At 39.8% G+C, this 20039-nt stretch overlaps 1 protein-coding gene across 5 annotated transcripts in view; it reads left to right on the top strand.

Moving 5' to 3' along the window:
* Aplf (aprataxin and PNKP like factor) overlaps positions 1-20039 on the top strand; it is a 42953-nt gene that overhangs the window by 3835 nt on the left and 19079 nt on the right. For 4 of the 5 annotated variants that reach the window (XM_052174256.1, XM_052174257.1, XM_052174254.1 and 1 more), the window contains exons 3-7: positions 3493-3665; positions 7680-7836; positions 8093-8225; positions 12500-12693; positions 19485-19852. In XM_052174256.1, coding sequence (XP_052030216.1) covers positions 3493-3665; positions 7680-7836; positions 8093-8225; positions 12500-12693; positions 19485-19852 — 1025 coding nt within the window. The remainder of the gene's footprint in view (positions 1-3492; positions 3666-7679; positions 7837-8092; positions 8226-12499; positions 12694-19484; positions 19853-20039) is intronic. The other variant, XM_052174255.1, reaches the window with a different exon arrangement.

Raw genomic sequence — 20039 nt, 5'->3', positions numbered from 1 at the left:
CCTGCAGCTTGCTGGCCACCCGGCCGAGCTAAAAATGGTGAGCTTAGGTTTAGCGAGAACCCTGTCTCAAGAAAATAGGGAAGAGTGTGCTAGGGGAGGAAACTCCTCTCCCTCTAAGGGTGTGTGCAATGTGCCCCTCCCCCAAACAAGGAACCGCCTAACTAAGTGGTGCATGATTTCAAGGGTTGGAAGGGATAGTGAATGAATCCACTCAGTTGTTACAGGCTTTTATTAACGCATTTCTATGGCTCTCTATGTAGAATTGAGTATTTGTAAATTGTAGAATTTATTCAGTTTCATTGTTTTCTAGATCGCTTTCACCGGAAGCATTTTCTTCTGGCTGGACTTTTAATCCTTATTCCATAGCCAGAGTGTCAGTGCTTTGCAGGGGTGATCCCGTTTTACAGGAGAACGAGGCGTGTGTATGAGGGTGTGTTCACCTTGGAGTTGTTTATTTGGTGGTGAGATAAATTATGGAAACTAAATCCACCGATGTGGCATTTACGGAAGCTCTTTTCGTATTCTCACCCCATCCTTGCTAGTTCTCCTTCTGAGCTATACCCAGCCCCGTGCTCTCATTGTTTTTGTATTCTTGTCTAGTTTATAAGTCATTACTTCAATTTACACAGAATTTTACACACTATTTCCTTTTATTATACTGTGCTGGACTGTTAATAGCCTTTTAAATACTGATTAGTCCTGGGAAAACCTTTAAGTAGAACTGATGTTACCCCATCTTGACCCGGAATACATACCATTTCAGTTTCTTCTGTCCTCATGCTGTACCAGGCACCTTGACATGGTCAGACTGTGCTCAGCGCCCTGGAGCTGCTGCAACTCCTCTCCGTCTTTGCTTCCTCACTTTTCGCAGTTGAGATTGTTAAGCTCATTGCATACGGGGAGTTGGCTTTTGTGTCCCTGGTTTCTACCGGATGCCTGGACTGTGTCAGGGTCTTAGTATAGTTGACTGCATGCTCAAAGCTGTGATGAGAAGCTCAACCAGGGCTCTTGGAGGTGGGGACAGCAGGGGTTTTATAAAAACTCTCATTTTTCAGTATCTACTTTCTAATATCCTTCTAATGAACTAGCATGACTCAAAAAAAGATGTTTGTTGTTACTGAAGGACTTTAGGGAAGAGTAAGGGGAATTTTTATTCCTGTTTCTGATATGTTATGTATATAGATTTAGTTGGTTCAGAAAAGCAAGGATGGATACTAATCCGCATGGCCCCAAGTGAAGGATTTGTGACAACACTCAACATTCTACAAGATTTAGCTCAGTTGCTCTGTAAGCTACGTGATGAAAGGAGGAGTGGACACTGACACTCCAGCTTTGGATTGCTGGATCCTTTAAGAGCTCTTGATGATTGGATTTCTTTTTTGTTTTTTAAATGAGCTCTAAGACTTCTGGATTGTGTTGTTGATATCCACATCCTACTGATAGTAAGTAACATGCACAGAGAAATAAGCCAATATAATTTTCATACCATATGTAAAGTCTTAATGACATTTATTTGTTGTGTGTGTGTTTGTGTATATCAAAAATGCATTATTAGGAGATCATCCTGTTTAATAATGTATGGAGATTACAAGTTCATTTAAAAATTCCTAGTGTTAACTAAAGACATACGTATTCTACAACCTACTATAGTTAAACAAAACATACTTATTTAATGTGTATGGTGTTCTGTCTGCATGTATGTCTGTGTTCCATGTGTGTGCAGTGCCCCTGGAGGCGAGAAGAGGTATTGGATCCCCTGGGATGTGAATTACAGATGTCTACTCTGTGGGTGCTGGGAATCAAACCTGGGTCCTTTGCAAAGAAACAGCCCATGCTCCTAATCACTGAGCTGTCTCTCCAGCCCTATAATCTTTCCTAAATTAGCCCATTATAGGTACTTAGTTCTTCCCATAGCTCTGTGGCTGTATAAGAATGTTGATAATGTAAATGTGCACAAATAAAAGATTATGTTAATGGAAAATTTTCTCATTACGTTTTTCTAGGATTCAGTGAGTCAGATTTCTGCATAGCATTTAGCAATGTCCGGTTAAAACTGCTTTCTTTAAGACACATTTCACCATTATGGAGTCATTCATTAGACTTTATTCCAATCATAAGGCAACAATGTATGACTTTACTAGTATCTTTTGACTACTAGACTGTACTGGATACGTTAGAAACTAGAACAAACTTGCTTTGTGGCCACGGAGACAGGGAGGTGAAAGCACTTGGCTTCAGCACAGGCTGAAGTCTTGAGTAGACTCCAGAACCCATGTAGATCACTCAGTGATGTGTTCCCGTAAGCTGAGCACTCCTACAGAGCGGTGAGAGGAGATGAGAGTCCACTGTAGACACAAGGGGGCTGTGTCAGGTGGAGAGAGAGCGGACTCCTGTGCATGCAGTGGTGCGTGTGTAAGCCCCGACACCCATAAACACAGTTTAAAAAGTACAGATTATAGATAGAAAAAGAAAGTTTAAAATAGTAAAGCATTTAAATTATAACTATACTTATGTTTATCTTTTAAATACATATATATGGAATTTTTCAGTAAACATGATCCTTAGCTATAGAAGAAAGGAAAATATCTTTTTACTCTTTTCTTGGTATTGTTTTTGGAAACTGGACATTGTGTTTAATAACTTCTAGTGTTAAGGTTCTGGAAAAGGTCTGATCTTAAATAGTCAACAGCTTTTGAGATGGGAATTAGAATCTGAGATCTTTAACCCTATGGAGTAATTTTTTTCTCCATTTTATTATTTCTGATTCATGATTCTATAACTATTAGGTATTTTCTTAAAAATTTTTTTTTGGTGTTAAAATTGCTGATTTACCTTAAGGGCTTTTAGTGATTTATTTGAATAAAATATTAGATTATAAACAACCATTTAATCTATCTAGTCTCAGGTCCCCGTCTACGTTGGCACCTTTACCTGCTAAGACTTCTCACTGGCTTGTATTTGCAATTTTCGGAAGATAATAAAACTTTTTTTTGAGGAAACTATCTTTGGTAATTGGAGGCAGTCAGTAGAAAAATATAATCTAAAATAATGCAGTATTAGTTTTGTTTTTGATATGTGTCAATTACTTGTAATTTCAATCTAAATGATCTTCATGGAGTTTTATTTAAAAGTACCCTTATTCTTCTAAGATAGCTGCAGAGAGAGCAGCAGTGCTTGTGAGAGCAGATCATCATCTCCTGCCTTGTGGTCTTTCACTTTTAAGTTGTGTCAGGAATTATTAGGAGAAAATCCAAGTGCTGTTGCTGGGGATGGGTACATTTTAGATAAATAGTGGGGACTCTTCCCATGCTGAGAATTATTAACTTTTTAATCCTTCTTATTTATTGAGTAGTTTATTTAATTCATCAATTGATAATTTTGTTTGTTAGGTCTAATTTCATATTTAATTGTTTGATAACAGAATTGTAGATCATTTCATATTCAGTTGTATCTTTCACAATCCGCTGCACTGCTGAATCCTTTATTGATTAGATCCACAGGAATCCGTGTTTCCGCCAGTCCGTGGAGAAGAGCCAGCTCTCGCCGATGGAGGCACATGTGTGGAGCCGCTTGCATCCTGGGGATAGCTTTTCCTTGTTACTCGACAAGTACGCTTTCCGTGTTTTCTCTACCGAATCTGAAGAGGAAATGGAGTGTACTCTGAGGTAAGATTGCCCGGTGAGATGAAGTGAGTAATGGTGTTTGTATCTCGTTCCTCCACCTTCACAAATGCTTCCGGAAGCCACTCTAGGGCTGAGCCATATTTGGGCTGCAGTAGTCACATCGTTTGTTTTCCTGGAAAACACCTGGCTTTGGAAACTTAAGCCTCCTGGGTTTGCTCCAGTGTGTGCTGTCTTTTACTTTCCTATTCTAAGGTTTCTACAAAACTGAACAATTAGTTACATGTTTCCTTGAATTTTTGGCTTTCTTAATTTGTAAGGTATTAATTCTGACTCATATAGCTGACTTTTACAATAACACCATGAAGTACAGAGTTGGAGGACTGAGCCATTAGGAAGTAGAATAACTGTGCTAAATCACAAACTGTCGCGCCCGACCTCGTCCGGCAAGGAAAGACGTGACACGACCCAGGTTCTTCTCTGCAACGCTTGATTCAGGTCCTCTTTGCTCTGCTTCTTTCTCGGCCGAGCTAGTTCCCCACTGCCCTTATATAGCCCTTAAGCCCTCGCTTAGGTGCGTGTCGCTTTCTGATTGGAGCATACTGGTGCACTTCATTAGCATGGCCGTGCTGAGTCTGCACGGTTCTACTGCGCCTGCATCAGAGTTGTTTACCAAGTTAGGGCCGTATCCTGTGGGCGCCATTTTGTAAAGGCGTCGGGCATTACCGGCCCACCACAACAAACGAGCTTCTGAGCCCCGTGCTAGGCAGCCACTGGCCTTCATTTCTCAGGCTTGAAGTGATAGAGTTCGAATACTAGATCACAGAACTAATTGGAAATAAATATTATCTATGATATGTATCACATGTGACATAAATCATAAATATCTATGAAATATACATTTCTTGATATTGTTGATGTTTTCATGTACCATATCAAAAACTTAAAACTGTTATTGTCAGCCCTGTGTTCATCCACTCAACACTGAAAAGCCATTGCATGGCAGAAAGTTGGTAGAAAAGCAAATGTGCTCAAGAGCCAGCACCCTGAAAAGATGGGGGGCTTTCTTTTCCCCAGAAGACCATCTTGGGGATGGAGAGGAGGTGCGTGGGCAGTGTGGTAGGACAGCCGCGTGCTGAGGGCCTTAAGGCAGCATCGTCATCATCAGGAGTGCTGGGGGCTAATGATGTTGGTATCTCTTTAGACAAGCCCAGTATTTGTCTGTAGGTTACCCACCCCAGCAGTTCACACACTCTACGTTAGTTGATGTGTCAGACATGGGATAAGGAGGGATGTCTTGTTTTCTGATGTTATCTGAGGGTTGCCACGTGTTCTGGTTTTTAAAGGATGATTATAGCCAATAAGGTCTTAGTCATCTAGGTGTTCTGTATAGAATGTAGAAGAGAAAGGGAGGTAGAAGAAACTCTGCCAAAAACAACTGCTAGGAGTAGCCACTGTTAAGCCTAAACTTCATGTATTTGAACATTGAAATCTTCATAACAGTGACTGTGAGGAATTCACACTAATGATATCTCTGTGCTGCAGCTGAAGAAGACAGAGATGTTTTGAGACTTGCCTAGGGTTATACAACAAGTTCAGGTTCCATACTAGTATTTCCAGAATGATGCTCTTACAGACCACCCACTGCTGTACCAGAATGGCTGCCTGGAATAGTCTTCTACTGGAATGAAAAGGGAGGGAGGAAGGAAGGGAGGGAGAAGGAGAGGATGAGAAAGAGAGAGGGCCTGTTAGTGTTAGATCCATGTTAAAACCTGGGCAAATCTCTCCTGTGACAGGGAGGAAAGTTACAAGAATGTAAAGTGTATTTTGCATTCCTCTTGCATCCCCAGCAGTAGGTGCAGAGTGGGTATTGACACCTTGATTATCAGGTGTCAATACTGTGTGATATTGTGGCAAGGGTAAGACTTTTTTCCTTGGCTAAGTTTCATTGTTGATGCAGAAGGAAGTACAAAGCTTTGTCCCTTGGGGAGCTTCAAGATAGTCTCAAGGAAACTATAGTAAATTTTTGTCATATTAACTTATTTTTTCCAAAGTATTAAAATTTTTAGCACTTACATTCCATACAAAGAACTGCTTGTTTCAAGTACTAATTCTGAACAAAGCAATAAAATGTTGATAGAAATCTCATTTTAATCTCATTTAACTTTAAATCTCATTTAAAGTTTGAATAACTTTAGCATTCATTTGTAATTACAGAAGGGTTTGGTTTTAGATGGGTGGGGAGCTGGGAGGATCTGGAGGGGTGGAAAGGACTCAGAATATGTTGTGTAAAAAAATCTATTTACAATAAAAGAAAACTGAAAGGAAAAATTTATAAAGTCATTTGTAATTCTTTTAAAATCAGTTTCTTTGTATTAGCACATTTTATATTAAAGATATAAAAGGAAGAAACGTGTTTGAACATAATTTAGATTATATTTTGAATCCTTAAGGATAACTTAACTACCAATACCATCTTAACTATGAGGACTATTACTGAAGAACTTACATTTTCCAATTTCAAGACCTGCTACAAAGCGCAGTCATTATTTCTATAATAGCAGACATAGCTCAATGGAGTTGAGGGTTCAGACATGAGCCCTTGCATCTTTACCTTGTACAAGGACACCGATTCTAAGCAAACAGGCTGAAGTCAGTTGTCCAGGCAGTGCTGGAACAGCTGATACCCACAAGGAAAAGTGAAGTTAGGCTTTCACTGTATATCACATAAGAATCAAAGTGGATCGGACACCGAAAGCCGAAGAAGGGAGCAGAGGTACAAAGCCGTACCAGCCAGCACCAGGTAATGGCCTTACAAGTCCAACAGCAAAGCATCAGCATCTGATAAAATGGATTTCCTCCCATTTGAAACCGTGTATGTTGAGAACAGTCAAGAAACAAAAAGGACAATGAATGACAAAATATTTGCAAATCATATATATCTATAACATCTACATCTAGAGTATATAAGACATAGAGTATCTACATCTACAACTCAACAACAGAACGAAAACTTGATTTTAAAATGTTCAACAGATGAGAATAAATATTTCCTAAAATGAGCATGAAGAGATAGTATCACTAGTCATTGGGAAATTTAAGTCAAATCTATAATGAAATACTCTTAACAATCTGGAAAAAAAATGCTTATTTAGCTCCTAGGCATCTGTAATGAAAGACATTAGTAAATGTTGATGTTAGCATATGGAGAAACTGGAATTCTCATATACTGTGTGGTGTTATGAAATAATTCATTTACCTTGGAGTTCCCATATGGTGGAAGTTCTTTAGACTTTTAAAACTAAAAACAGCTGTATGGCCCTGCACTGCCCCTGTTAGGTTTATGCCCCCAAATTGAAAACACGTGTTCATACAGAAACGTATATGTGGAAGCTCACAGTAACATCATTCATAATAGTCACGATGGGGAAACAAACCAAATGTCCATCAGCTCTTGAGTGGGTAAGCAAATACAGAATAATCCAGGAATGGAAGATAGTTCTGTCATTTATTATGATTCCTACCATTGAAGTTCAAGTCTGCCTTTGAAAGAGGTTATTCCTTATTTTAAAACGACTGAAAGAAAAAGTTAAAACTGTCAATCTGACTCTTCAGTTACACATTTCTGAAATCTCTCATCTTCAGTTTTAAAGGTGTCTTTATTTTCATTTTATGTATGTGAGTGTTTGCCTGCATGTATGTGTGTAAGTACATCATATATGTGCCTGATGTCCACAGAGGCTAGAAGAGGGCGTTGGACCTGGAGTAACAGACAGTTGTGAGCCATCATGTGGGTTCTGGGACCTAGGTCCACAGGAAGTGCTCCTAGCTGCTGACCCATCTTTTCGGCTCTGGCCCATGATTTTTAAAGACTAATATATGATGTGATACGATATGAAAAACATGTACTGCAGTATAAACTGTGGCTTTAGGCTTCAGTTGGACAGAAGGAGCCCAAGATCCAGTGAGAAGTCCTCAGAAGCATAGAACTGAGCAGCCTCAAGGCTGCCACAGACGGGTTATAAATGATAGAAAACGAAGTTCTGTTTTATTTTATAGAAACAGTCAGATGCTTGATGAAGATGAGATATTGAGTGAGATGCAGAAGTCCCCTGTGGTTAATTTACCCGATGAGACAACTGGTGCCTCACAGCTGCAAGGAAGCCCTGAAATAACCAAGACCAAGTGTCCCACCATAAATCCTACGGTGAGAAACGTAAGATGCACCATCCTAACCTGGTCTCTATTTCAAAGAGAGAAAAGACAACTGAAATCATGCATGTTATAACACCTTGGGTTTCTAAGTCTTTAGAGAAGGTCACGCTAGATTGACCCTTACGCCAATAGATAATGAATTTCTTGTAAGAACTTTAACCATTGTGGATAGCTATGTTAATGCTAATTTTCTTCAAAGTAATCCCTTTTTCAGATTCACTAAGGATGGGTGGTTACCATTTATGGCATTCTATTAGTCCTCTGCAGGCGAATGCAGAGCTCTCAGTGGGCACCAGCCACATCCTACCCAGAGGAAAAGAATCCTCCCAGCTTGGATGTTAGCAGAAAGTCTAAGTGACCAGAGCCTTTCCACACCTGCTGAGGGCGGAGGTAGGTCTCTTTTTCTTCATGTTGAGTTTCGAGGAAGCATTACAGACAATGTCAGGGTTCTTCTCAGCAAGTAGATGTAGAGTGGTGGCTGCCCGCGGTATGGGTAGCCTAGGACTAAAATTCTGTTCTATTTATTCTGAGACATGATCTTAAACTTGATATGCCCCTGCCTCAGTCTCCTGAGTGTGGTGTTACAGGTGTGGGCTTGCCATGCCTGCTAACCTACATGTATGTGGACTATAATTTAAAACTTAAGCTGTTACTTTATAGCATTTGTCAAACCGCATTCTGTCCATTGATACCTTGTTGAGCATGTGGTCCTCTTACTGATAGATGCACTGCTAACATATATTCCCAGGGGGGACTCTTGGTGTCACATCTGACATGAGAGGGCACCACAACTGGAATATTAAGCTAATTAAATAAGACAATGCCAGGTACACAGTGTTTGTGCTATGAAATTTAAGGACACATGATCTTTTCCCAGTCCAGCTTACTGTCCCAGCAGACACCTCAGTGATCCATGTATTTCTGCTGGGCATCACTGTTGCAGCATTTAAAGAGTGTTCTTTTTCAGTGGCAGGCCCCACATTTCCTCCACAGCACTGTGAAACAAACACAGCAGCTTTTAATGCTCACGTTGTGCACTGTGACAATAGCTCTAATAGGTCTTTGTGGAGGTTCTAGAGCAACTGTCTTTGTATATAGCATTTTACTTCTTTCCAGTTTGTTTTTTAAAGGTTTCTCTTCATTTATTTCTCTTTTTAATCAGTTTTCTTCAGTTTTTCCCAGTACAGTTTTGACAAGTGTAGGTGATATTAACATTTTTCTTAGTTCTGATAGAAATAGCATTTCCCTCATTAAGTTTGTTAATAAAAATTATAGATTTTAAATGTATTCTTTTTTCATATTGAAGTTCTTTTCTGTGATTTTCTCCATCTTGTTGTTTTAACAAATGTTAAAAGTTAAGTGCTTTTCTTACACATCATTAGCATTTTGAATACCAGACTCACTTTCTTGGATAAATCTCTTTGGCTCTGAGTTGTTTTTTGTTTTGTTTTTGTTTTTAGTTTTTTTATTTTTTATTTACATTTCAAATGATTTCCCCTTTTCAGGATCCCCCACTCCCTGAAAGTCACATAAGCTCCCTTCGCTCCCCCTGTTCTCCCACCCACCCCTTCCCACTTCCCTGTTCTGGTTTTTCCCTATACTGCTACACTGAGTCTTTCCAGAACCAGGGGCCACTCCTCCATTCTTCTTGTACCTCATTTGATGTGTGGATTATGTTTTGGGTATTCCAATTTTCTAGGCTAATATCTACTTATTAGTGAGTGCATACCATGATTGATCTTTTGAGACTGGGTTACCTCACTTAGTATGATGTTCTCCAACTCCATCCATTTGTCTAAGAATTTCATGAATTCATTGTTTTTAGTTTTAGGCATTAAACTCAGGGTCTTACTGCTGAGCAAAGTTTATCTTATCTATATTCTCTGCAGATTTTCTTTTTATGTCCCCTTTATTTGTTAAGGATTTTTAAAATTACTGTTTTTTTTTTTTGTTTTGTTTTTTGATTTTTGGATTTGGTTTTTTTAGAGACAAGGTTTCTCTGTATAGCTCTGGCTGTCCTGGAACTCACTTTGTAGACCAGGCTGGCCTTGAACTCAAAAATCCGCCTGCCTCTGCCTTCCAGAGTGCTGGGATTACTGGCGTGCGTCATCACCGCCCCACAAAATTACTGTTTTAAGTGGTGTTCAACTATAATTATCTTTTAGTGTAAAGTCTTTTTAGGGATTTTAATGTAATTGCTGACCTGATAAAATGTATTGAAAAATGTTACTCTTCTCTGTTTCGTGCATGCAGTAACAATACTGTCGCAAAGCAATATTTACTTCCTCACAGTTCTGCAGGCCAGAAATCTAAGATGTGGCTTATTGATAGCTATCTTCTTATATATCTTGTCACATACAGACACTGACACACACACAGACATAGACACACACTCATACATGCACAGACACACAGACACACTCAACACACTCAAAAGGGTAGGTGAAAAGCAGAGATCTAGTATCCTCTTCATTTGAGGGGCCGTAATCCCTCATCTTCATGACCTAAACGCTCCCCAAAGTTACTGCTCCCTATCCCAGTCACACGAGTGATTGGCACAGTCACAAGGGAAATTTGAGATTTAAAAAATATTCCATTTGTAGCAAATTTCCAGTGTCACTTACTTCTCTTGTGCTTTGGAGACATTTTAAATAAAATAATGCTTGTTTGAATACAAGCACCACAACACAACAGTTGGTCTGATAATGACAATTCACTAGTGTAAATATGCCAGAGAATCATGTTTAAGAAACAGGGGGCAGGATACTGTGGATCTCAGTATACTGCTCAGAAGAACATGCAGTTCAAAATGGATGAACTTTTATTTTTAGAACTTTCCATGATTGACAGTAAGTGAAACTAGGGAAAGTGACTGGATACAAGGTGACTCCTCTTTTACTTCGTTTTGGTTTGATTGCTATTCCTCTTGATGATATGGACACTCGCTGACTGCATAGTCTCAGGGGTAGATTGGGTTATTGTAGACAGCTCAACAGGAGGTGAGACAGTAGCATACAGCTAAACAAGGAGGCATCATGAGGCACTGTCTCTGTAGGAGAATGGTCTTCAGGCCATAAATAGCCAGGGCGAGAAAGCTGTGGTGAATAGTTTCTGCACACACTGTCAACATCCACCCTCAGACTCCTGTACAAGGCTTTGCCTAAACTCTCCTGGAGCTGACACATTGCCCATGTCAACATTCATTCACTCAGGGCTTCCTCTGTTACCTACAACCAGTTTGGCATTTATTCCCTGAACTGCTTTGGGCCCCTTGAATGTTCTTCAGAATAAGGCCAAGAGACCGAGGCCCATAGGCCTGATCTGGCCACTGCCTCCCTCCTTGAGCAACCGTGTGTTGGAGTACAGCCATGCACATCTGTCTGTGTCTAATGACTTCTCTCTGTCAGGAAGGCAGAGGTGAGGAGTTGCTGTAGACATGCCATGGCCCACAGAGCTTGATATTCTCTCTCTTTTTTCTTTTTTCTTTTTGTAGAAAAAGATTACTAATCTGCCTTAGAACAACAATGGCTACAGATTGCTTGCATATTTATATCCTAGCTCTCAAGGGAACCTTCAGACAAAGTTTGGTTATATTCATAATTCACTTAGTCAAAATCTTTGAGCACTAGTTTTATAGGAGGCATATTTTATGGTCTTGCCGGGCACATAAAGTCTTTGTCCTCCTGGGACTCCCAGAGCAGTGTAGAGGACACAGTCAGCCATGGACAGTTCCCTCACAAAGTCTGTTTCATCTTTTTGGATTAGATATTATGGATTTGTTGTCAGATTGGACACTGACTGAGGTTCACCAACTATATTGAACTTTGGTTCAATGTGTGATATGATATCCATTGTTACTGAGACTTTTTAATTTACACAGTATAGAGGGCATTCTCTGTCTCTCTGAGGTTTTGGAGTTTCTAACCTATATTTGAAATAACTTAAGTTGGATTCCTAACTTGATGGTGGGCATTCAGGATATAAAATTCATTGGGTTACTCTGTGAGCTTTTCTCTTAGAGAAAATTAATGCTACAATTAAAAAATATTAAGTAATGTGTCAGGCCCTCTATTAGGTCACATCTTATCTCACAGATTTCTGGTGACTCTGAGTTCTTACAGTCTTCTCTGCAGATACACACGACATTCTGAGAGCTGTAGTGAAACAGTTACAGCTGCCCGTGCACCTCAGCCTGCTGCACTCTGGGGCTGGAGTTCTCAGGCACTGTGCTGTGGAATGCTGTTTGGGATTTGTAATAAGTGTTTCCCAGTGGACATTTCTGTAAATGTGATTTTGACTTTGCAGGTGTCATCTCTGTCACTCAGGCACAGTCCCTTAGGATAGGATCTCCAGGGGATCTGGGGCTTCCTGGGGCTCGGCTTTACCGCCTGGCGTAGATCCCAGTGATCTTTCTGTTTGCCTTCCCTCCCACACAGTGCTGGGGTTATAGGCCCACAGAGTCTCCCCCTTTCTTTTTCTCATTTTGGTGTTGGATATCCAAACTCAGATTCCTAAGCTTGCACGACAAATTATCTTACCCACTGAGCTGTCCCCTAGCCTGTGGGCTGCTTGCTATTTGATCCTTATTAGCTATGTGGAGTGTTGACCTTTGAAGGTCCAGGAAGTCATTTTCTTCTTGTTCTTTGCCTGTGTGTGTGTGGTAGATAAGGATGTCATCCAGAAGAGTGGAAAGGAGGGAACCTGTGAAGACAAAACCCCAGGAACCCCCGGATACACAGCACGGCATAGAGGAAAGCGGTTTACTCCACCAGGAGATTCAAAAACTGTGTCAGCGGAACAAGACCCTGGGAAGAAATGCAGAAAGTCTGACCAAGAAGGAGCAGCTGTTTCAACTGAGGTGATTAAAACTGCTGTTTATCTTCTTTGTCTGGTGTTTGAGACAGGAATAACTGCTCCTTCAGCCCTTTGGAGAAGATTAAGTGATAGGCATGGATCATGTGCTGGATTTATAAAAAAATCCAAGCTGCCTTTTATTTTGTGTTTATGTAGATAAAAACTAGCTCAAAGTTTTTTGCTTTACTAAAATATAATTTTTAATATAGAGGGACACTTTACATTGTAGGATAATATTTCATACTAGAGAAAGGTGGAGACCTCTTGACACTGGTTTTAACTGGCCTCTCTTCTGAAGGCCTGGTTGTGTTCTCTGTGGACTTCACAGAATCACTGTGGGTCAGCGTGGCGAGGAGACAGATGGTAGAATGGGTCTTCACAGAGCACAGGATCACTCTGTTCTGTTGTGGCTCTATGGTGGTTATAGACCTTTCATTCCTGTTTTAGTGTGTATAATCCTCTAGACTGGTCTGGCTGAGTTGGCATTCCTCGATGCTGGATATTAAGAAGAAATGAGGCCTGTTTATTACATGATGTTTTTATTATTTTTTTAACTTGGAAACTATAGTACATTTTATTAACATAAGCCAGGCTTTAAAAACAACAATAACTTTATTTATTCTTTGGGAATTTTGTATAATATACCCCATCATCTCCCGTACCCACGCTACCCCTCCTTCTATCCCTAACCACCTACCTGAGTTTTCTTCCCTTTTGGCCCCCGACCCGTCAAGTCCATTAGTGCTGCGTGCAGTTAGGATAAGGTCTGCACTGACATGCACTTGATCTACCAGAGGTCACATCATTTAAGAGACTTTCCTCCAAGCAGTCACCTATGCAAGAGCTCCGCACTGCTGAGAGTTCGTGCCCAGTGTCTCCCCTCTATGCTGGCTTCTGGGTAGCCTGAGCTTGCTTGCACAGGGCTTGGACATACTGATGCATTTAACTTCCTTGAGAGGTGGCCCCAGGACAGGAAGCCCGCACGTTTTTCTTCCTTTCAGAGTGGTAGCTTAAGGTGATGCTTTTTATCGACTTGTAGGCCACTGGCTGAGCTCTGTGGGTCTCGCAGTCTCTGGAAGCCATGCTGGTCTGGCCTTGGAACAGGATCCACGGAGTCACTGAAATGTGATCAGCTGACCCTGAGGTCAGGCTCATGCCCCGCCTTCACGCTCACATCCCCTCCCAGGGAGAGCAGACTCCCTAACACCTCTCCCAGCTAGAGAAGTGGATTCCGTCTCTGAGACTCAATGTCTTCACTTATGGGGCCAAGTATAATAAAACAAGACGAATTCTGGCTCATATATCTGCCTTTAAATCTTAATAAATAGAACCTATCTTATTTAAGCTTCTAGTCTTCATGTACTCTATTTCAACAGTGAGTATATCAATTCGCTTTGCCTTTTTTATAAGAAATTATTTAGTTTCAAAGAGAATATATGTTTTTTTTAAATTTTTTTATTTATTGAAAAGGGAAGTAAAGGGAAGTAAAAACACTTTATGATAAAATTAAAGATTTACATAGAAAGTATTTCAGATAAACACATTAAAATTGACAATTTTCATGGAAAATTGAAGAGTAAAGTGGTAGACATGTAAAGCATTGCTAAGTTAATTGAAATATGGGATAGAAACATTTTATGATAGAATTGAAGATTTATGTGGAAAATATTTCTGATAAAATTGTAGAAAAATGTAGAAAAACATGTTAGAATTGAAGATTATCATGGAAAATTTTATATAAAAATAATAATGGTAGGTATAAAAGTATTCCTAAGGTGACTGAAACTGGAATTATAAACATTTTCTGATAAACTTGAAGATTTACATGGAAAATATTTCTGATAAAATTGAACAAATATATAGAAATATATAGAAAAACATGTTAAAATTAAAGATTATCATGGAAATTATATAAATAAAATGATAGGCATAAAGATAATTCTAAGTTGATTGAAGATGGAATTATAAACATTTTCAGATAACTGAAGATTTACATGGAAAATATTTCTGGTAAAATTCAAGAAATAAATAGAGAAACACGTTAAAATTGACTATTTCATGGAAAATTTTACATAGAAAATGGTAGATATAAAAACTCTAAATTAATTGAAGGTGGAATTAGAAGCATTTGTGATAAAATCAAAGATTTACATTGAACACATTTCTGATAAAATAGAGGAAGTATATAGAAAGACATATTAAAATTTAAAATTATATGAAAAATAATGCAGATAAAATGGTAGACATAAAAAATTACTAAATTAAAAGGGGAATAACAAACATTTTCTGATAAAATTGAAGATTTACATGAGAAATATTTTGTTACTCTATGTCTTTTTATTGGGGAGTTGAGTCCATTGTTGTTAAGAGATATTAGAGAATAGTGATGGTTGCTTCCTGTTATTTTTGATGTTATTTTTATGTTTGTGTGGGTGTCTTCTTTTGGGTTTGTTGGAAGAAGATTACTTTCTTGCTTTTTCTAGGGTGTAGTTTCCCTCTTTGTGTTGGCATTTTCCATCAATTATCCTTTGTAGGGCTGGATTTGTGGATAGATATTGTGCAAATTTGGTTTTATCATGGAAAATCTTGGTTTCTCCATCTATGATGATTGAGAGTTTTGCTGGGTATAGTAGCCTGGGCTGGCATTTGTGTTCTCTTAGGGTCTGTAGGGTTAGGGTTAGGGTTAGGGTTAGGGTTAGGTCTGCCCAGGATCTTCTAGCTTTCATCGTCTCAGGTGAGAAGTCTGGTGTGATTCTGATAGGTTTGCCTTTATAAGTGACTTGCCCTTTTTCCCTTACTGCTTTTAATATTCTTTCTTTGTCTAGTGAATTTGGTGTTTTGATTATTATGTGCTGGGAGGACTTTCTGTTTTGGTCCAGTCTGTTTGGAGTTCTGAAGGCTTCTTGTACGTTCATGGGCATCTCTTTCTCTAGGTTAGGGAAGGTTTCTTCCACAGTTTTGTTGAAGATATTTACTGGGCCTTTAAGATGTAAATCCTCGCTCTCATCTATACCTATAATCCTTAGGTTTAGTCTTCTTATTGTGTCCTGGAGTTCCTGGATGTTTTGGGTTACCAGCTTTATGCATTTTGCATTTTCTTTGACTGTTGAGTCAATGTTTTCTATGGTATCTTCAGCACCTGAGGTTCTTTCTTCTATCTCTTGTATTCTGTTGTTGATGCTTGCATCCATGACTCCTGAATTCTTTACAAGGTTTTCTATCTCCAGAGATGTCTCACTTTGTGGTTTCTTTATTGTTTCTACTTCCACTTTTAGATCCCCGATGGTTTTGTTCAGTTCCTTTACTTGATTGTTTGTGTTTTCCTGTAATTCTTTAAGGGATTTTTGTGTTTCAATCTCCTGTGTTTCTTTAAGGGATTTTTGTGTTTCCTCTTTAAGGGCTTTTACCTGTTGATGGATGTTCTCCTGTATTTCTTTAAGGTAGTTATTTAAAGAAATTTAAAGGTAGTAGTATCTTTCTTGATATCTTTGCTTTTCCGTTGTATTGTGGAATCTGGGACTTGTTGTGGTGGAAGAACTGGGTTCTGATGTTGCCATGTCAATTTCAGGGAGAGACTTTTCAGGAAGAAATACTTAGCTAGTGTTTGAACCACCAATCTGAGGCGTGTGTATGAAATGGAATTTTTCACGATTCTCCTGGGACTGTTAATGGAGTTGATACAGGACTTTTAGGGCAACATATCAGCATGGTCGTTCCTGCCAAGAGCAGCTTGGAAACAACAAATCACCTTGCTGAACTTATGTCAGAGGGAAGGTCTCTATTCCCTCCTTTGCAATACATTTACATCAGATGGGTGAGGGGCAGGGAAGTGCTTCCTAGACAAGCGGACAGACTATTTTAATGGCTTAAGAGTATATTCTGAACCTCCTCAAAGGACCACTAGCCTCATGATCTCTGGAGTCTAGACACACACCTTTACTTCTTAGATGATCTTTACCATGACTTTACTGTTACCATGACTCACCTGCCTCCCAGGCTTAGTTCTTAACCTGTCCATCAGATCGTAAATAAGCAGTGGTGGATGTTAGTAGATCTGATGTTCTTGTTTTCCTACTTGCTGTAGGTGCGCCTTATATTTTTTCCTGTCCCCCTACCTACCAGGTCAGTGTCTTCCTCAAGCCCATGAGGTTTGGAATTGGCACAGATCAAATTTATGTATCAGCAAACTTAAAAATTACTCTGTGTAATGGATTTTGGGATCATTTATGAATAATTGAAACCAAGAATGTTAAATTCTTGAATGCCAAGGATGCTGTATATTAATATTGCATGGAGATCCATAAAGAACATTATGATTTCCAGCTTTTGTGTCTCTTGTTTGGTTTTCCTTGTTAGGCGCAGTAGTGTCTTAGGTCTCTCCATACAGTCCTGGCTTCTCTGGGACTCACTCTGTAGCCCAGGCTGGCCCCAAACTCATACAGATTCTCCTGCCTCTGCCTCTCAAGCGCTGGATTAAAGATGTGCCACCATGCCCAGCTGCCTCTGCTATTTGAAATGCCCTAATTTATAGTATTGACATCTGTGGTTTTTATGTTTCTTTTTCTCTCAGAAAGCCAGCATGTTATGTGTGTTCCTTGTGAGGAGCTAAAGGTTAGTTTCTAATGAAATGGATTCTTTTGTCTGTTCCTTGGAACTACAGTGAATGAACTATGTGATACATTTCATTCTCTGATTTCCACTTCTAAATAGCAGACTAGTACATGCTTAGTGCATGTCTTCTTATTTAATTTAGTCATATAATTGCATATGTTATTGCAATAGGTATCGACATGAGCATATTTATTAAAGATGGAAACTCCCATTGGACTCATCCTTCAGGCCCATTGTTGTACTGGTTTTTGTAGCAGGACAAATTCTTCACCTGGATTTATACAGGCAAACACATGCACATATAAAGATGCTGCATTTATTTTCAACACTGCCTTTCTCTGTCACTCAACTTGGCTCATGTCTTGGTTCTTCTGCCACAGCCTCCCAAGTGCTTTGGTGACGAGTATGTGTGACTGCATTTGGCTATGAGAATTTTTTTTTATTTAATTTTTTTTGAGAGTTTCATGCTTGAATACTGTATTTACATCTTTTCTACTTCCTTTCCCCACTTCCACTTAATTATTCCCCTTTCCTCTTTAATTATTGTTAAAAGCACATGCACACACACACACACACACACACACACACACACACTACCTACATTTAGGATTGCTTATATGTATGTGCGTTTAAGCCTTCCGCCCTGGGACTGATGACCTGTCGGAGGACTCATCCGTGGAGAAAGCTGATTCTCCCTTTCAGCAGCAGTTGTTTGCCTGTAGCTCATCATAGGGTGGGGTCTTGTTAAATTTTTCCCCTGAGCCTTAGGTGTAGGCAGCAGGTCTGGGCAATTGACTGTCCCTTGTCTGCTTTCTGACTGATGGTGGATCTGCTTCAAAACCTTTGATGGGTGTGGTAGTGTGAGAGGTGACTTAAAACATTAAACACTATCATAGAATAATACTGTTCTCTAGTTAAAATCAGCCTCAGAGGGGCTATGAAGATGCCTCAGTGGGTAAGAACACTTATTTTGAAAGCATGAGAACCCAAGTTCAAATCTCCAGCACCCACATGAAAAGCTAGGCACAGCTTCATTTGCCTGTTACCCCAACATTGGAGGGAAGGGATGGACAGATCCTGAGAGTTCCCTGGCTAACAGCCTAGCCAAAAAGGCAGAGTTTGGATCCAGGGAGATCCCATTTCAAGTTAGTAGTGTAAAGAGTAAAAGGGAAAGATGTCAGAGGTCTTGCTCTGGCCTCTGCATGCATGCACTGCCCCCACAGACACCTCAATAAGATAAATAAAGCCATCTTTTAAAAGCAAGCCTGTCACGCCACCATTAGTTCAACATCTCCACAATATTTTATAGAAAGGATGTATTCTAATTTATTTAATTATTTTCCAATGTGTTCCTTGGTTCTGAAATACACTGTATAAGATGTTGAATGGGATTGTTTCTCCCCACCCTCAACTTCTGCTGGAACCATAGTATCCCATGTTTGGAAGGAACCACCCCTTTCCCATGGGCATGAGAGTTGTTTACCCTTTCACCTCCAAGCTTGTACAGAGATTCCCGAGAAGCTGACCTGTTAAGGCCCAGAGGGGCACAGTGCTTCTCAGAATCACCTCCTTCTTTTCTAAGGGTGGAGAGTGGCTTGCAGAGCCTGAAAATGACACAAGAGCAATAATCTAACAAGTTCTGGGCTATGTGCTCAGCTACCAGACTTACTGACTTGCCCATTGCTGAACAAGAACAAAGGAAACGGGGAGAACTGTCTAGCAGGCTGGAACTGGGGTGCAGTGGGAAACTTGGAATAGAGTGCATGGTGTAGAGGGATGTGGCATAAAGATGCCACAAATCCAAAATAACAGCAAAAAGATATAGAGCATCTTCTCAAGTTTCCTTTGTCTGCTTTCTGGCTATTTTTACTAAATATCTGACATAGTTGTAAAGGTTCATTATAACTATAAATTGATATTGTAAGAACTACAAATTGTTAAAGTTTTTAAACTAGAAACAGAAAATGATATTAGTAACTTTAAAGTAAGCTTAAAGGTTCTAATCTTTTTTTTGTATCATAAAACTTGTATTTTTGTCCTTTTAAACTTTTATATATTTATATATACTGTTCTTTAACTCACAGATTGCCTGCCTCTGCCTCTCAAATTCTGGGATTAAAAACATGTCACCACTGTCTGGCGTTTGCCTTTTTAAATGATGCCTTTTCTGTATTTTTTTTACAGGATGTTCCAGAATCATTGTCTTCAATCACAGTAAGTGACCCAGATGTGGATATCGTGAAGTCAAATAAACAGAGGGAAGCAATTTCCATAGAGGAACTTGGTGAGGTCTCTAGACATAAAGCCATCACCAAAGGAAAGGCAAATGCAAATGCAAATGAAGAGGGCGGGACAGCGAGCCATCCCAAGAATCCTGCAAGTGTCCAAAGCAAGTCCTTTCCCGAGAAATCTCTAGGATGCGAACCTGCGTCCAGCTCCGCTCCGTCCAGTCCTGATGCTTCGCCCACAGACACAGCTGATTCAGTGCTAGGCCATTCAGAAGAAAGCAGTGTTCAGAGGACGTCCTGCATGTATGGGGCCGACTGCTACAGGTAAGGAGGGCCTGCAGACAGGCTTCGGCTGTCACTCCCCGGCCGTTACACACTGTGTGCATGAAAACCTCGGGAGCCACGGCCTTCTGGTCAGGTGCTTTGCTGCATTTCCACTGGGCCATGCGTGCTTTCCCACTGTGCATTCTGGTAAGTCCTGCCAGAAGCTTTTAGGATGCAGTGGGAACTT

Source organism: Apodemus sylvaticus, chromosome 2 (assembly GCF_947179515.1).
Source record: "Apodemus sylvaticus chromosome 2, mApoSyl1.1, whole genome shotgun sequence".
NCBI classification, from domain to species: Eukaryota; Metazoa; Chordata; class Mammalia; order Rodentia; family Muridae; genus Apodemus; species Apodemus sylvaticus.
This window is presented reverse-complemented; position numbering and strand designations above follow the sequence as displayed.